Here is a 17,058-nt window from a genome sequence, read left to right on the forward strand (position 1 = left end):
ATTGCCCCAAGATGTGCCGCCAGCCTGATGTGTTACAAGGAGCAATGCAGTCATTGACTCCTAAAGGGAGTTCTGTCTAAACTGATGGCATGATAGGGCTCAGACAATACAAGTATGCACTGTGCAAAGTACTGCCCACGTCTTTGGCAATATTCCTCCAGTTCAGCCTGACCCATAACACTCCTACTACTCCAGCCCTTTGCTTCTATAAAGAGCATCAACTGCCAACCATGACAATTTGCATGCATGTATAAATGTGGTCAGATTGTACTTTTTCTTGATAAGAAGACAAATAAAATTAACATAAATGAAGGAGAGAGGGTGGGACATAAAACAATGAAGGCTTTCTTCAGAGAGCAGATCCACAAAGAAAATAGTCTAAACTACACTCCACGTTAATTTGCAGAAAGTTTCCATGTCCTCTGCAATGTAGCAATGAAGAGTCACAAATCTGAAAAAACATCAAATATTTTGAGAATTATTTATGTCCTGGAACTTCAGGTGCCTTCATGTCAAGTTTCTAGTCTAAGCTAGTCACTCTGTAACCAAGAGAGAGACAGCAGCAGCCCCAGAAAGCATTTCAGCCGATGATTCCTCGCTTTGGGACCAGAGACTCGGGGGGGGTGTTGCCCCCTGGAAACAGAGGATCTTCGGCTTCTAAAGCAGACCCAAAATTCAAATGTGTAAAATTAAACAGTGAAAACACTTCCACGTGCCTACAGCAGGATCTCCAAGTGCTGCTGCAGCGTGAACTGTGTTTACCTCCTAATTTCTGAGCATGTTAGCTAACCTCATGCCTGCCTGCCTGCCATGTGCACACAGGCTGTGTTCAGGAGCCCAGCAGAGGCTCTGCAGTCAGCAGTATCCCAGAGGCAAAAGGAATGAGGAACAAGTGGAAGATCCGTGGTGCCCCTGCATTCAGCCCAGGGTGCTACTAGGAGGCTGCAGTGTGATTTAAAGGCTCACACCAGAGTTTCCCCATTGTGTTTCACCCTGCAGCAGCAATTTCACAAAGGGGCATGTATTCAGGAGAGAGGCAATCCCTCCTGACCTTCCCCATCACATTTCACCTTGGCCACATCCTCAGCTGTAGTCAAATGTGACTGTACAGAGTGCAAGGGAGCTGGGGTCTGCATTGTACATATGAGCTTTTTGGGTAGGTACTATTTTTACGTCTGTACATTTGATTGAATTTTAAAGTTTTCTCTGATTTTTGAGGGATTACCAAATTCAGCAATAATCCCATTTTTTAACAGTATGTAACTATAAAGACAGAATGAACATTTTAATGCTTGCATATTTTCTACTGCTCAACAGATGTATACCAAAACCTGGACATTAGCTAGTTAGTAGTGTCCCTTTAAAGACTCAGAAGAATGTTACAGTTTGAAGAAGCATAAAGAAATACAGGGATAATAAATTCAAGTCATTAAAAATAGCTACCCTGAAGAAGTGAGGATTTTCATCAAAGAAAAAACAGCTTAACAGTGAAAGAGGTTTTATTATGAACAAGAAAATGCCTAGAGATATTCTTGTTAAAATTCTCCTAATATGCAGTAATGGATGCATTTGCTCACAAATTGAATGATATTCCCCTTGCTCCCTTTTACCACCATACCTTATATTTCTGTACCTCCTGCCAAAAGAGCACTCCATTCTCCAGTAGGTCTCCTTTCAGTGACACAAAGCATTGAAACTGATTTGCTGTCACTGGATTCAACAGAGCTTTGCGGAAAGCAATTATTTCACTAGATGAAGAAACCCACTTATTGTCCACATGCTGTCAAAAGAAGAAATAAATGCACCAAATAAACTTTGTTTCAAAAAGCAATAACAAAGGCATTAGTTAGAATAAACTGTCTGATTCTTATCTTTGCACTGACCCTAACTTTCAGTAGTTTATGAGTTTATGACATGGATACAATAGAATGTGGCAAGGTTTCATTTCTTTCTTTCCTTCTTTTTCATTTTGTTTCCACTTTGGTTTGGGCAACATTTTTTGGAAGACGTGACGGGAGAGGAAATGACTGACAATGATTTAGACCATATGACTACATACTATAAAGTATGGAAACAGCTATTGTTATTGATTATGGCAACAGGCTACTTTTCTAGAGAACAGTTTGAGTTTTGTGCAAACAAACAACAAAGAAAAAGGAACAGACAAACCACATAGCTTAAAGTTGTAAAATGCTTCTGACAGGGATCTCGCCAACAAAATGAGCTTTGAAATGTGTTGCCATGATCACCAACAGAAGCTGGAGAGTTTGGTCTCTGTGGAATAAAGCTATCAATAGTAAAATAGAATTTAAAGTCATCGGAGACATTTTGGAAATCCTCATGCTGCAAAGCACGGAGTGGTAGGCAGCCAGGAAAGGGTGGAGAAAGAAAGATGGCTTATGCAGGGACAGTTTGTTTGAAATGAAGTTCAGGCTGGCCTGCCTTCCTGAACAAACAGTTCTTGTGCTGTCACTGAGGAGCAAGCCAAACAACCCCCTTTTGTTATCAGATGGATGAATGAAAACTATCTTCTAACAGTGGTATAAAACTCTTGAAGTCCTGGAGGGATAGAGTGCTGTTCAATGGTCAGCATGGGACAGAAACATTTTTAGTTGTTGCAGACAGTCCTGGGAATCTAACCTGATTCTAAGCTGAAGGTCTTTCTGCAGCTTCTCTTAAAAACAGGGGTTACGCTTAGTGTCTTGCCACAGAACCTGCCGGGGATGAGAGCCTATCCTTGCGAGAGGGTGGGTGGTGACTGTCCAAAGGGTCCTTTGGTTGAAATAAAGTCAGCTCAACTTAAGACAGTAAGATGGGATCTTCTCAGCCCTCCTCCAATTCTCCAAACATGTTCTATCCCCTGTGACCAGTATTTAGGCAACTTTTGGGAAAAATTATTTCTGGGGCACATTCACGAAGGGAAGAACAAAACGTTGCTCCCATCCCTATACTAATATACGAACACTGCTTATTTTATGGGTCAACAACCTTGAAGCAGAACATGGAAAATAACCATCTTCCTGACAAACAGACAAAGGGAAAACTCAGTTAACAGAACCCACATGCACTTTGGATCCCTTTTGAGCTAATGGTTTGCATGGGTAATTGCTGACCGGGTCTCCAGTTTGATTTCAACAGACAATAAAAGTTCAACTGAATAAATGTACACAACTTGTATGTTGGCAATCACAAAGAGTTCACTGCTCTTCAAGAGGAAAAAACTGGCAAACATCTGATGAAATGTATTATTACAGAGGTTTAAGATGTTTAAAATTGATATTATCTCAGTGCTGTAAGATTAAAATACAATTCTAAATGAAACAGATACTGTGAGATATGATTAAACCTGCCCACTCCACTGCATACTTCACATTCCCTTTTGTGTCTGCACGTAATCCACTCACAATAATAAATAAACTACCAGATGCTGGAATGAACAGCTTGTCCCAATAAGTCCACTGCATGCAAAATACAGATAAATGTGAATTAAAGGTACAATACCAGTTTGAGGAGGGTTAAGACTGCTCCAAAGGCCAGGGCAAGAGATGTGTTTTTTTCAAGTATGACCTCTCCAGCCAGGAAGTGAGAGAAATTTACCGTGAACATCCAGCAGGGAGCTAAATTCACCAGTAATGTGAGTAATCAGTCCACTGTAGCCAATACAATCATGCCTGCTTTTGACAGCATTACATTGGGACTTCACACTGTCAGCAGGGAAATTGTGAAGGATATGCAAGGTCCAAACAAAGGACATGGTGAAACTCCAGACACAAGAGACACAGTAAACTTCACTTGCCTTCCACATTCTAGTTGTCTTCTCCTGTTTTTGATGTGAAAGATCTTCAGTTATGTCCCTTATCTACGGTTGAACAAAAGATTATAATTGTATTTTTTAACGCTTCTTGTTTCATGTTCAGCCCTCTAATGATTGAGACCACAGTGGTAGAGTAGTTGATATGTCTTCATATGGATCTTTATATCTGAAACTTGTTGTGGACCCACACTGAATGCCATCCCTTGTTCAGCTCTAAATGAGCACATGCTCATTAATACTGGGGAGTTAGAGAAGACAAGAGGCAATAGCAGTCAAACTACACTCTTCCGCTGGTTTGCCTTACCCATAATGTTCTTAGGGACCACTTGTTAGGAACAAATTTGGGGCTTTTTTTTTTTTTTTATGAAATGTTTTTAGTTCCTTTGGACAGCCATATCAGAAATACAGACTTGATCCTGCAGTTTCTTTGTAGCAAAAATACACCTCAAATCAAGGGCAGACTTTCTGAATAAGGACTACATAGCATGTCCACAATGCTTGGTCACTGTGAACTATGAAGCTGAGTGGAGAATATCATCTGTTTTCATTTCTCCTAAAATACTTTGTTCAAAGGACCTTTTCATGCTCTGAATTTGCAATAAGAAAAAGAGTAGTCAGGCATAAATGGAGTTAGGAAAAGACTCATTAGAGATATGTATTGCCTGTAAACTGTTTATTAGAGTTGAATACAGCATTTTCCAAACTGCATGGGCTACTCTCCGTGCCAGCACAGTGCAGCAGGTGCAAAAGGCATGAGCTAGCTTCCACACCTGGAAGCATCTTAGCCTTATCACATGGTCTTGTGCCAGGGCTTGTAAAGGAGGCAGAGTTCAGCTGAAAAGGGCAGAGGGTTAGAAAATTTTGCCTTAATTAACATAATCATTATTAAAATTAAAATTTGTCTTACTAGAACCTATACTTTTCTGATTGCTTACTGCTCTGAATCAATGGAAAGGATCCAGTTCATATGCACTTCTGACAACACTTCTGACAACCTTCTTGATGTTAAAAAGATGATAGAAAACAAGTTTTATGAATCAATGCAGCATGCATATGTGTCTGCTTGGTGGAACTGTCAAATTTCCTTCTGCTATGACATTGCATTTCAGAGCTGTTGTGGAAGTGCAAAAAACAAAGTCTTTTTGCATCTGTCATCAGCAGGATGATCTCCCTACACAGATCCCAGCCACAGAGGCACTCTCATAAAAGGCAGATGTTAGCTCTGCCCATTCCCCAGTCTTTCTAATGAGCCGGCAGGAGTGAAAGGCTCCTCATTCCCAGTTTTCTGGCAACTTTCTGGAGTAAGCAATTGGAACAAGGCTTGTAGTAGTTAACCTCCCCACTCAGCAGAATTTCACAAGTCCTGGAGTCACTTCTACAGGCACTGCAGCTCCAGATGGGAGAATATGGAGAGCGTAAGAGAGAGAGAGAGAGAATACAGCATGGGAAGCCCACTTATCTGCTTGTGTTCCTGTCCCCTTGGGGAAATCCTTCACACAAAGCAGCATTTCTTCTGTGTGCAAGTGTATGGCTAGGGCAAAATGGCATATGGAGAGTGCAGCACTACAGCAAAGATTGTAGGAGCCTGGCAGCCTGGCTGGCAACAGAGCTAACACCAGCTCCTTCAGATTTAGGATCTAACAATAATACTGTCAGCTAGACTAAGCCTTCAGAGGACCTGCCTTCACAATTATCAAGCTAAATGCTTTAACATGTACATGCTAGAGTGTCTCATTCAATCTAAACTGAATGTGAGTTGTGGGCTGCTTTTCCTCTGAACCATTTTATCCCAATGGTAAATTATGAGCCAAACAAAAAACAATGCCTGGATATGTTGCTGCTGTTAAAAAATTACCTCTGCTTGTCCCTCCGACCCATGGTGTTCATCTGCCAGGAACAATGGCAGCCATTGTTTTTCTAATCTCTTCTGGACGCATTGCTGAATTTCTAGCAGAACCGCTGCCGAAAGTCGATCATGAAGGATTTGTCCCCATCCTCCACCTGAATGCATTAGCTAAGCAATCCAAATACAATAACACATGACATAAACTTTTCTGTATACCAAAAGTCCTTTATCTCTCTACATCCTTGATTTAGCAAAGCATGAGCTTAACTGTAAGCAAAGCATTTAATGCATGCTTACCCAAGGCTCACATGTACTTTTCATAAAAGGGAACAGATTACATTTGTCCCTACCTATAATAGAATACAGACTCTAGCAAATAATACCCCAGCTTGACCAAGTAAATTTCCTAAGTATCAAAATATATCAGAGTACCACAGCTCAGACTCGCTGTCTGTGGCTTTACTGACGTACTAAAATAGAAAGCTGGAACAAGTCGCTCTGCCTGAAAGACATTTTTACACTTTTTCTGAGCTGTCTTGTGCATGCTCTGGCTGCAGCCTCAGATCAGGGTTTAAGAGATCTGTTCTATAAGGATAGGGAAGGAAGAGCCTGAACAGGAAGGAGGGAACCCCCGCAACCAGAACAGAACCAGATTTCTGGCCAAAAATGTAGGTAAGATTTGAGGAAATAGCTTGGGGAATAAATGGAGTAAAGCTGCTTATGGACTTTTATCTCAGTCCCATTCAATGTGATTGTTCTTTATGAACAGTTTTGTAACTGGTACCTGTTCTTGTTGTTCTCTGGTAGCTGGGCTGTTGGGTCCAAAGAAGTATTTTTTGTTTAAGTATTTGTTTTTAATGTCCTTAGATTTTTCCTCCCTTTTCTCTTTATCCTTGTGGAGCATCTTTCTGAACTGTTCAATATCTAGCCAGCACAAGAGATCCATGCTACAAACAAATTTAAACAGAATGTTATTTCAATATTGACTTAATTTCATCAACATTCTAGGGAGTTATTAGTTTAACCACAAGCCACCAAAGTGTTCAAGTCCTAAATACCAGGTCAGATTGGACTGAAATTTTATGTAATTTTTTTTTCTTTGCTAGTACCATCTGGTGAGACCATGCCACTTGCTGAACAGACAGATCAAACACACACCTAAGGGATCTCATTTAGGGTCCCTTCTGGGGTACCCTGAAAGGAGTAACCTCCTCAATGTGCCACTGCTAAATCCACCAGGGACTGTGAACTTGAGCTATAGTGCAGAGCTCACAGAGAGAATGAAAAATAAAACAGATGAGAATTTGAAGCAGTACTGCAGGCTGTGAGCCACTGAAAGATGAGTCGACACCCCCTGTTCTGCCTCCTCGTCATACCGCCTGAGAAGGAGCAGGGATGACCGTTGGGAATGTCAGCCCCAGAAATCACCCCCTTCCTACCCCATGTGAAGTACTAGAGCTTAAGTCAGTCCACAGTCAAGCAGGCAAAAACAATTTATGGTAAATTTTGTTTCTAGGGCTTTTTGTGGGCCGCCTTTTCATAAGTTACTGACAGTAACTTATATCATAGTATTCATAGTAAGTGATGAATAATCTCCATATGCAATTCTTGATTTATATATTGTTCATAATCATTTGAGTGTACACTATCAATTGAAGTTTGTTTTAATGGAACATATATTGGTTTTGTTCTTTAAACCAGAGGACGGAATATGTGACATACCTACAATTTCAGTTTAATTTATATGACTGTTTTCTGATAGTATTTTATTAGCTGAAGTTTTGTGAGCATTTTGATGAGGACATTCACTGTATTTGCAGCAGGAAATACGAAACATTAAATTCAGACAAATCTGTTTCACTTTTCCATTTGGTTAATAACTGGCCTTTTCAAAGCATTAATCTATGAGTAAAACTTTCAAAAGCATCCGACTGATTTAAGAACAGATGTCTCCCTTTCAAAAGTCTTCTGAGACCCTTACAGACCTAAGTTCTATTGAGGCTGAAATTCGCTCATTTGCTAGTTCATCACAACGTGAGAAAGTTCACCCAAATGCAAGCGATCCAAGTTGCTGTGGTTTATGAAGTTACTCCTTGGCATCTACCTATGACAACTGGTCAAATATGTCCATCTTATATAAAAAGCAAAGTATATAATCTTAAAGTGTGTTAGGTTAAACCATTTACAGTGGTGGCTTATCATAGCATACTGTACTTTTTCCTTTCAATGGATCAGGAGCATGTGCATAGTCAGTTAGTCTGGCAAGACTAACAAGTGGTAACCCACTAACCCAAAGTAACACAAATTGTCCTGCAATTGTGTGAAGATAACCTGTATTTATAACAAAATATTAATTAATGGAACTTTGTTTAGTTTCTTACCAGAATTTGTGCCCAGGTATTCAGCAGCCTGTCCTTCCTGAAATTTGGATCACTTACAATTGGGCAATAACAGAACCATAAATTTTGATGAAGAAGCAAATGACACATTTGTTGCTTCTTGCTGAAATTTTCCAGACTGCATTAGTTCTAGGATCCCTTCAGCTTATAGTACCATTAAGCATTTTTACTGTAGCATGCCAGCTGGACTTCAGAGTTACTAGGTCTGGACCCACTCTAAAACACTGTTTTGTGAGACTTTTTCAAATGTTCTTCTTCATTATGAAATTTTACAAAATAAAATTTCTCCATAAATTAAGCATTTCTCTGCCTGGCTCTATCACTTAAGATGAGACTTGTCTGTGATTAACAGAGAGGTAGGAAGTCCCAGAGGCAATTCAGCATACCTGTCCAGGACCCCATCCTAGCCAGTGACCTGTTCTCTGGCAATTCCTACTATTTCCCCAGTTAGAGAAGAAGTCTAGACCAGGGGTCTCCACAGTGGGGTTTGTGCACCCCAGGGAGGTATGCAAGATGATTCACTGAGGTGCAGAAAGAAAACATTAGAACTTCAGTAGCACACATATATAATTCATAAAAAAATAAATATACGTATATTGAGGGTGCGTGCTCAAAAATTTTTTACTGATGGGGTGCACAATCAAAAAGTTTGGAGACCATTGATCTAGACAACTAACTCAGAAGTCACTTGACCATAGGCACCCACAGCATAAGAATCTCCATCTGAACTCATTACCTACACTCTTTTTGTAGTCAGTGAGCAGAAATAGCCATCTTTAGGAATGATCCATCCAAACTAGTTTTAGATGTTACCTTCAGAATTAGAAGAATTGTGTCCAGAAGTGTGTATTTCTCTCTCTGACTACAAAGGGAACCTATGATGAGAAGCAGAAGTGATGACATTGAGTCTTGGCTAGGGGAATCCTGTGCTAGATGTCCATCTGTGGACACTTTTGAAAAAGCTGACCAATATCCAATCTAAAACAATAGCAGTGCTTGACTAGAAGCAGTAGGCAATATGCAAAGCATCAGCTCATGCAAACCCAGGTTAAAGGAAGGAAGCAACAATTTGCTAGCAGTTACTTAAAAAGTATATTTGCCTTTCCCTAAAACAGGATAGAGATTAGTGTGGGGCTTGGGGGAAAAAAAAAGGTGGCAAAATCACATTTACTTCTGCTAGAACTTCTCTTTAGACCTTCCTTTTTAAACAAATGGGCTCGCTTTTTCAAAAACCCTGCATAAACTGTATCTGCTACAAGCTGGTACTTTATTCTGTTCAGAGCAGTGCAAAGACAAAACTGCGGTTGTTCTCATGCTGAGAGAATAGTGTGGCTGTCTTCTATTTGTACATTTTTATAACATTCAGCTTTAATTTTTAAAATGTACTAAATTGAATCTGTACTAAAAAAGATAAAATTTTACTCATTGTAAACTAATTGGTCTGCTCAGGCATTTGCCACTAATCAAAGCAGAAACTGAAAGCAGAACTGTAATACAAACATGTTGAGACAGGATAATTTTTACCCCCAAAATGTTAAGACAATTCAGTTGCCTGAAAAATGTGCATCTGTATTTCATAAATATACAAACACATTTTAAAAAAATACTAAAAAATGGAAACATCTAGGTAGCCAAGATCCCCAACAAAGATTTCTTCTGAACTTAGAAATGGGTGAAATAATAATGAAGAAACGTACCCAGCAGAATGCTCATTAAGAAAATCCCAGAACTGTTCTAACTTCTCTTTGTCATGGATCAGGTCAGATAGATTAGTACCTGCCAATTCTTTGGGAACTTGACGCAAGTGCTGATCTTCTTTGAGAGCATCAAGGCAGGATGGCAGACCAGCGTCAGCAACAGAACTCTGAGGAAGAAATTATTTCACTTGCTTTTTTCATCCCTATATTTTGCTCAGTCTAATAATCCTTGCGTTAGATAACTTCTGTCTCTGTAAAACAGCTTTGAGATTGCTGAGAAAATAGAGTTAAGGCTCCAGCTCTTAATCAGCTTTAGTTTTATGTTTGTTTTAAACATACCAGTGTGTGCAGGTTCCATAATCAAATAAACCAATATATACCTGTAATTTACTTGAAATTGAAGTATTTACTCAAGATTAAGGTCCCAAAATACATTCCACAGACTTTAGTGGAAACTGTCTCGTTGAATCCAATCATACAGTGGGGTCTGATGTTGATGTAACTGACAGAAGACCTGTATTTGTAATTAACACAATGGCTGTCAATCATTCCCCAAAATGTATGGTAGAAATCGTACTACTTGCTTCTCTGAACTGGCATGTAGTCAGTGTTACATTGCTGATACTCAAAGTGTTAACCCTCTCTGATAGAAAAAGAGTTTGTTTTTGTTAGTAGGTACTTGTCTTACCTCATCCTTCTTGGAACCACTCTCTTGATGCAAAGCCTGGAGCTTTCTAAAGTACATGGAGTCCAGCTGTCGAGTTTCTTCCACCAACTCCACCTAATAAAAATAATATCTTATGTCATCCCTACAGTCCACATTATAGAAAGATGGAGAACTGGATGGGCACCTTGCCAGTGACAGTGGATAGAAAAGAATACGTTTGCCAGTAATGAGACTGATGTTTAGAAGACATGAGAAGTCACATCCTTGTGAAAAACAATTTAACTAAAAGCTCTGGTAGAATAAAGTTTTCAGATCTGTGTAGGATGACATGTAGATTTCTACAGAACACCACTAAATAACCTAACTGTATCTTTAAGAAAAGAATTTTGTATTTAAAGAATTGCTAAATTATATTGTGCACATAGTGGCTATATTATATTGTGTATATTGTTTCAGACTTACCTGATTGCCTATAGCAGCAGATTGCATGTCAAAGTGCTGCTGAGAAGCAGAAAAACAGGTTTTGAAACTATGACTCTCAGTGGGAAATATCAAAAGATAGAGTGCCACAGATTTCCAGAAATGGAAATTTAAGACAAGAAAGATGCTATAATATCTAAACAATGAAGGTGAAAGCTGTCAGACTTTCAGTCTTGTCCCCTTCATTAGTTTTATACCAGGTAATGCCTTAAAATAATAAATTGTGCATGATTAGAACTGATGAAGTATTGGCATTTTTTAACTTAATTAGAAGCCTTATGTATATAACTAGAGCGGTTCTCAATGTTATGTGCAAACAATCGGTAACAGCATAAGGAATAGTTTGGTGACCCTCTCGACTGACTAAACCATTCAAATGCAGGTTTTAGGATATTTAGTAAAATTGAGCCAATGCATTATACTGATTAGCATGTCCCTTACAAAGATTAGAAAGCTGTGGTTTTAATATACAAGAGTTTATGTGCAAGAGAAGTGTTTTTAAATTAATACTCATTACACTTTTGTCTAAGTGTGAATACCACACTAATCACCGTGTTATCTGAATGCCTTCAGGCTCAGTGTAACTCTGTTCCACTGTTATAAAGTGCTTTTGGGGTATTCTTTCCTTTAAAAGAAAATGTAGTTTAAAAGCAAATAGGAAAATAACTCAGAACATTTTTCATAAAGTTTAAACAGAAAGCAGATAGAGGCAGGATGAGAGTCAACAATAAAAGGGAACTCTCCCATTTTCGTGTTTCATTTAAAGATAAAAATGTAGATACATACTGACCGTGTCCCAAATAAACAATTTTGGACTCACCTAATTCTTGATAAAATATCTTGTTTCATTATGGGCCAAATATATCCTGCTGTATGGTAGAACAAAGGGGAAGAGTAGAGCCAGGGACTGAACAAAATACAATGCAGACCTTGTCTTTGTGCTGGGAAGGAGTGTGCCTGAACATCAGCCCGTGCCTAGTACAAAGAGACTCTAGTGCCTCCTAGAACAGGTCGTTTTATGTCTGTGTATTATAATGCATGTATTGTGCACTCAAAAGGATTTAGTTCTGTTTTTTCATGCTCTGATTAAGATGTTTGTGTTATTAGGGCACTGAGAAGTCTGCACGTAACTACACTTGCAAAGCAAAGCATCATCTAAACTGAAAGGGCAATAGATTATCCCTCAGTTAACTCAAGGAGGTATAAACTGACACATGTATTAACTTAACTTAAAGCAAAAGTTTATATTTTCAATTCTTACTTTGGAGCAATTCTCCCATCGCTAGAAGCAGTGAAAACACTGTACTGGGAGAGTGCTCAAAAGCAGAGTCCTTTTTGTAAAAAAATGATGTATAATAATACTCAGCTGAGTCGATAACTTGACTCAGTGAGGACTGGCAATAGATACTAGACAACTAGTATTGATCATACACATGGAAAATATACATTTACAAAAGACTAAAACTAGTCTGATAGAAAGTAAATAAAATTTCAGATTAATGAAAGCATCGATCAATTACACAGTGTTTTGCAGGTCACAAACAATTATAGCTGAAATAGCTTAGAAAAAAATAATTTATCTGAAAGCTTAGAAAAGATACTGAAATGCAAAGAGAGTATTTTGCAGATGTCTTTGGATTAGCATACTTCATTTTAGTAAGTTTTTTTCAATATTCAAACTTTCAAAGTTTCTTAAGGAAATTAAGTTATCACAGGATGAGAGAGAGGTCCCCTTATGAATTAATTGGAAGGTAGAAAATAATAAATAAATAAATAAATAACTTTTATTATGGGGTGGGGTTCCTATTGGAGTCTCACAGGGTTCTGCACTGAGGTTGTTTTTTTAAACATTCAGAAATTATCTGGAAAAGGAGGTGAGTGAGGGGACAACAAAGTTTGCAAAACAATTCCACAGAGTAAAATATTAAATTGACTGCGAAGAGCTGCAGGATTTCAGGACACTTTAACGTCTGCATGATAAAAGGGCAGCTGAATTCAACAACAATAAACATTAAGTCATTCCAGTGAGCTCCAAATTAGGGCTTTCCATTAGTTGTTATTACTTAGTAAAGAGATCTTGGAATCTGCAGATGGCTATTAGCTTACATTTTGCACATCCACTCAAAGTTCACCAGGAGTCAAAAGGCAATTAGAATCATAGGAACAATTAGGAAAAGAACAAAGAGCAAAACAGAAAACATGATTCTGCCACTGGATAATCCTTAGTGCATCCAGATCTTGAGTACTGCTTGCATCTCATCAAAAGAATATAAAATAACAGATAGAGATGGGGGTGATAAGTGTAACAAAGGTATGGAATACCTTCTGTAAGAGGAGAGGTCAAATAGCCTAGGATTCTTGAGTTTCAAAGAGATGTAATTGAAGTAGGATACAACAGAAACATGTAAAAGCATAGAAACATTGAGAATATGCCAAGATAACAATTGTTCACTGTTCCTCATGGCATACAAAACTAGGGCACTGGGTGAAATTCTCAGAGAGGGGTTTGCAAACAAACCAAGATAAGCATTTTTTTCTCCTATTGCATGATTAAACCATGAAACCGACTGCTATAGTGAGGCTGAAGATATAAAATGACTCAAGACACATTTACATAAACCCATAAGGAAAAACATACCTCATCAAAGACTATTAAACAGAAAAATGTGGATAAGACCTCTGCTTCATGAATCTCCTCAGCTGCAAAGTGCTGAAGAAGCTGGCAATACTGCTGTAAAAATGGCAATGCTTCATCTAAGGTCATAGTGGAGAAATGCAAAACCCTGATTGCCCATTGTAAGTTTCTCCTTCCATATCCAAGAGAGAGATGTTAAAGACTTAGAATTAGAAGTCTGACATACAGGTGGTAACTTGCAGGTAAGTTTACAAAGAACAGAGCACCACAGCATCCACCACTTCCTCTACCATTTCTTGTTCTTATTTGTCAAAAGCAGTCAGGATTGCAGCCATCTCCTCTGACCTCCATGAGCCTGCTCAATTCAAGCCTTCAGAGGCTTTCTGGGATTAGAACTGACTACACAACTGAGCCACCTACTTCAGGAAGCCAGCAGGGCAGCTATCTAAAAAGTGTTCAGGGCAAATACAGCTGGATCACTATATCACATCTCCTCTTATGCTAAGCAGTAGCTGCACTTTAATTCTAAACACCAAGAAATACTTGATACAATTAACATGGACCTAACATCACTGTATTGACACTTGCCCTGGTTTTGGCTGAGGTAGAGTTAATTGTCTTCCTAGTAGCTGGTATAGTGTTATGTCTTGGATTCAGTATGAGAAGAATGTTGATAACACACTGATGTTTTCAGTTGTTGCTAAGTAGTGTTTAGTCTAAAGTCAAGAATTTTCCAGCTTCTCATGCCCAGCCAGCAAGAAGGCTGGAGGGGCTCAAGAAGGTGGGAGGGGACACAGCCAGGGCAGCTGACCCAAACTGGCCAAAGGGGTATTCCATACCATGTGATGTCATGTCCAGTATATAAACTGGGGGGAGTGGGGCTGGGAGGAATCCCCACTTGGGTACTAAGTGGGTGTCGATTGGCAGGTAGTGAGCACTTACATTGTGCATCACTTGTATATTCCAGTCCTTTTATTATTATTATTGTCATTTTAATATTGTTGTTATTATTATCATTATTAGTTCCTTCCTTTCTGTTCTATTAAACTGTTCTTATCTCAACCCACAAATTTTACTTTTTTTTTTTTGCGATTCTCTCCCTCATTCCACTGGGTGGGGGGGAGTGAGCAAGCAGCTGTGTGGTGCTTAGTTGCTGGCTGGGGTTAAACCACAACACACTCTAGAAACAGCTTATTTTGTGCTTATCATGAAAAACATAGAAGGCTTGTGGGCAATCAATCATAAGAAAATTACTTTTGATCAATGATAAGATTGCAGAAACATGACACTTCCTGAGTCCAAAGAGAAATTTTGCCCTAGCAAGATCCATTACTCCCTAATTCTCAGACGAAGGGGTCTATGAAGCCTGCACCTTCCTTTCAGACGGGAAGCCTGCTCTCCACAGGAAGCTCAGCCTACTCCACGCATCAGCATAGAAAGGAGTGGGTAAGCAAAACATCCTGTAATAGTTCTCCCTTCTTGACTATAAATGTAACAGGGTTGCATATGAAGGCTCCTGTGAATTTCTTCCCCAGCATAAGAATCTTTCATGGTGTCATCGAGATCAGTTACCTTTCCGTAAGTATATTTGTCTGCTTCCACCATCTTCATCCACGGTTCTAGCAGAACAGTGAGGATATATTCTTCTGCTAGGTCAAAAAGATCCTCAAAAGCTGGGTCAATTTTCTGATAAATCACGTTTTTCTTACTCTGATGAAGTCCAATGTCCATATTGGCAGATGGGGCAATGTAAGTTGCATAAAGGAACTACAATAAAACAGAAGAAAACTGTTTCTTAGCCATCATCCCTTCCAATGGTCACAGTCCATTGAAGGAGAGAATTAATGCATATTTGTCCCCCACTGCCCTGCTGTATATTCTGAACATATATCTAATTACACCTGCCTTCTTTTTACCAATATTACTGTTTTGTCCAAAATTCAGTTATTGCCATAACTGACCTCTCTGCCATTTTTACTCCTACTTGTTAAAATGGTTAGATCACAAAATGATGCTTAATGTAATTTTTGGTTGGAGATATTTGGCTGATTCTTAGTTGGGTTCAGATAACCACAATCATTACACCAACTGCATTCTTCATGAAGTCACATTGTTGTTTTGCAGAATATCTGCTGGGCCAATTTGTGAAGGAGTCTTACTTCTTCTGAATAGATGGGAATTTGTAAATGTAAGGTTAAAATGAATGAAAAATTATAAAATTTCATTCTGTGTGGAGATTCTCTTGCACAGTTCTTTGACATTGGTGAGACTCCATCATGGTACAGGATCTGTAACAGAAGATACCACTGCACAACTGAGGTCTAAATCCTTACCAAAGCAAGGTTTACAACATGCTTTTTTATGAAGTACACAGAGTTTGCTATTCAGCATGTTCAAACAGAAGAAAGCTGAACCTGGAGAATGTTTCCTTCTCACTAGCAGCTCATTCTTGAAGCATAGAGTAATTTTTTTATTTCAAATGATTTTTTTTTTTAAATAGTCCCCTAAGTCAAATTCTTGGTTTTTTAAAGGTTTCATAAGTTGCTATGAAAAATAACATTGAAAACTCAGAGAAAAACACTTTCTTCCAGAAATATCTTGGAAAAAGACATTCCAGAATATCTTCCTAATACATCATGATTCTGACTGCAGCTAGGAACTCAAGTGAAAAAAGATGCTGCCATAATAAATTTCATATACTTATAAATGTTTTCTCTTCTTCATATTGTCAAAGTCTAACTAATTTTCAAACATATGGTCAGGGGGACAGATTAGTAGCATAAATCAGAATTTCTCTCTAGGGTGGCACTGAGGAGCCCATCTTCACTATTTATTATCACACAGTTTTGACAACGAAGAATGCAGGTTTCTGATAATTCTTGTTTTCCTTATGTTGCTAGAATCCAGCTGTAACTAGCAGATGTACAAAGCAGTAGAAAAAGAAATAATACATTTACTCAGTGTTCAAGCAGTAATAAAACACTGTTGTGTTTAGATTTCAGGCACAGTGGGAGAATGTTTGAATACATTAAATAATTATGTTTCTGTTTGTTTTAAATGAAATTCTGATTTATTAGACTCTTTCTTTCAAACAGCAACAGTACCAGGCTACATCCCCATTATTTTGGACCTTAGAAATTTGAAGCAGACCCTTTAGACTCTCCTGATATCAGGTCACTGAGGAATACAAGGCTATGATGGCTGACATCCATCCCCCAGTTAGAACTTGTTACGATTACTATATTTACTGTCTATGCAGGATTCCACTCCCTTTCTAAATAGATCTAATCCCTGAAAACAAAGATGGTTTGTGGCTGTTGTGGCCCATGTTATCAGTGCAATAAAGACCTGCAGGTGTAAGGGTAAGGTCAAAGAAAGGAAGAGTCCTAGCTGAAGAACAAGACCACTTTTATCCTAAATTATGCCCTTCTAGCAAATCCCCGAATAAATTTAAATTTAACAGAGACAGCATTAATTAGATTCATAGTGATTTCAAAAGTTGGAAGTTATTTTGAAGAAC

At 38.6% G+C, this 17,058-nt stretch overlaps 1 protein-coding gene across 1 annotated transcript in view; it reads right to left on the reverse strand.

The window, feature by feature from the left end:
* Positions 1 to 17,058, reverse strand: part of RGS22 (regulator of G protein signaling 22) — a 63,632-nt gene that overhangs the window by 12,069 nt on the left and 34,505 nt on the right. The window contains exons 15-21 of the mRNA XM_075024373.1: positions 15,111 to 15,305; positions 10,445 to 10,537; positions 9,757 to 9,923; positions 6,445 to 6,607; positions 5,670 to 5,828; positions 3,797 to 3,859; positions 1,619 to 1,780 (exon numbers count right to left, since the gene is read on the reverse strand). Of these exons, the coding sequence (XP_074880474.1) occupies positions 1,619 to 1,780; positions 3,797 to 3,859; positions 5,670 to 5,828; positions 6,445 to 6,607; positions 9,757 to 9,923; positions 10,445 to 10,537; positions 15,111 to 15,305 (1,002 nt within the window). The remainder of the gene's footprint in view (positions 1 to 1,618; positions 1,781 to 3,796; positions 3,860 to 5,669; positions 5,829 to 6,444; positions 6,608 to 9,756; positions 9,924 to 10,444; positions 10,538 to 15,110; positions 15,306 to 17,058) is intronic.

The sequence above is a fragment of the Buteo buteo genome, chromosome 3, assembly GCF_964188355.1.
Source record: "Buteo buteo chromosome 3, bButBut1.hap1.1, whole genome shotgun sequence".
Taxonomy (NCBI): Eukaryota; Metazoa; Chordata; class Aves; order Accipitriformes; family Accipitridae; genus Buteo; species Buteo buteo.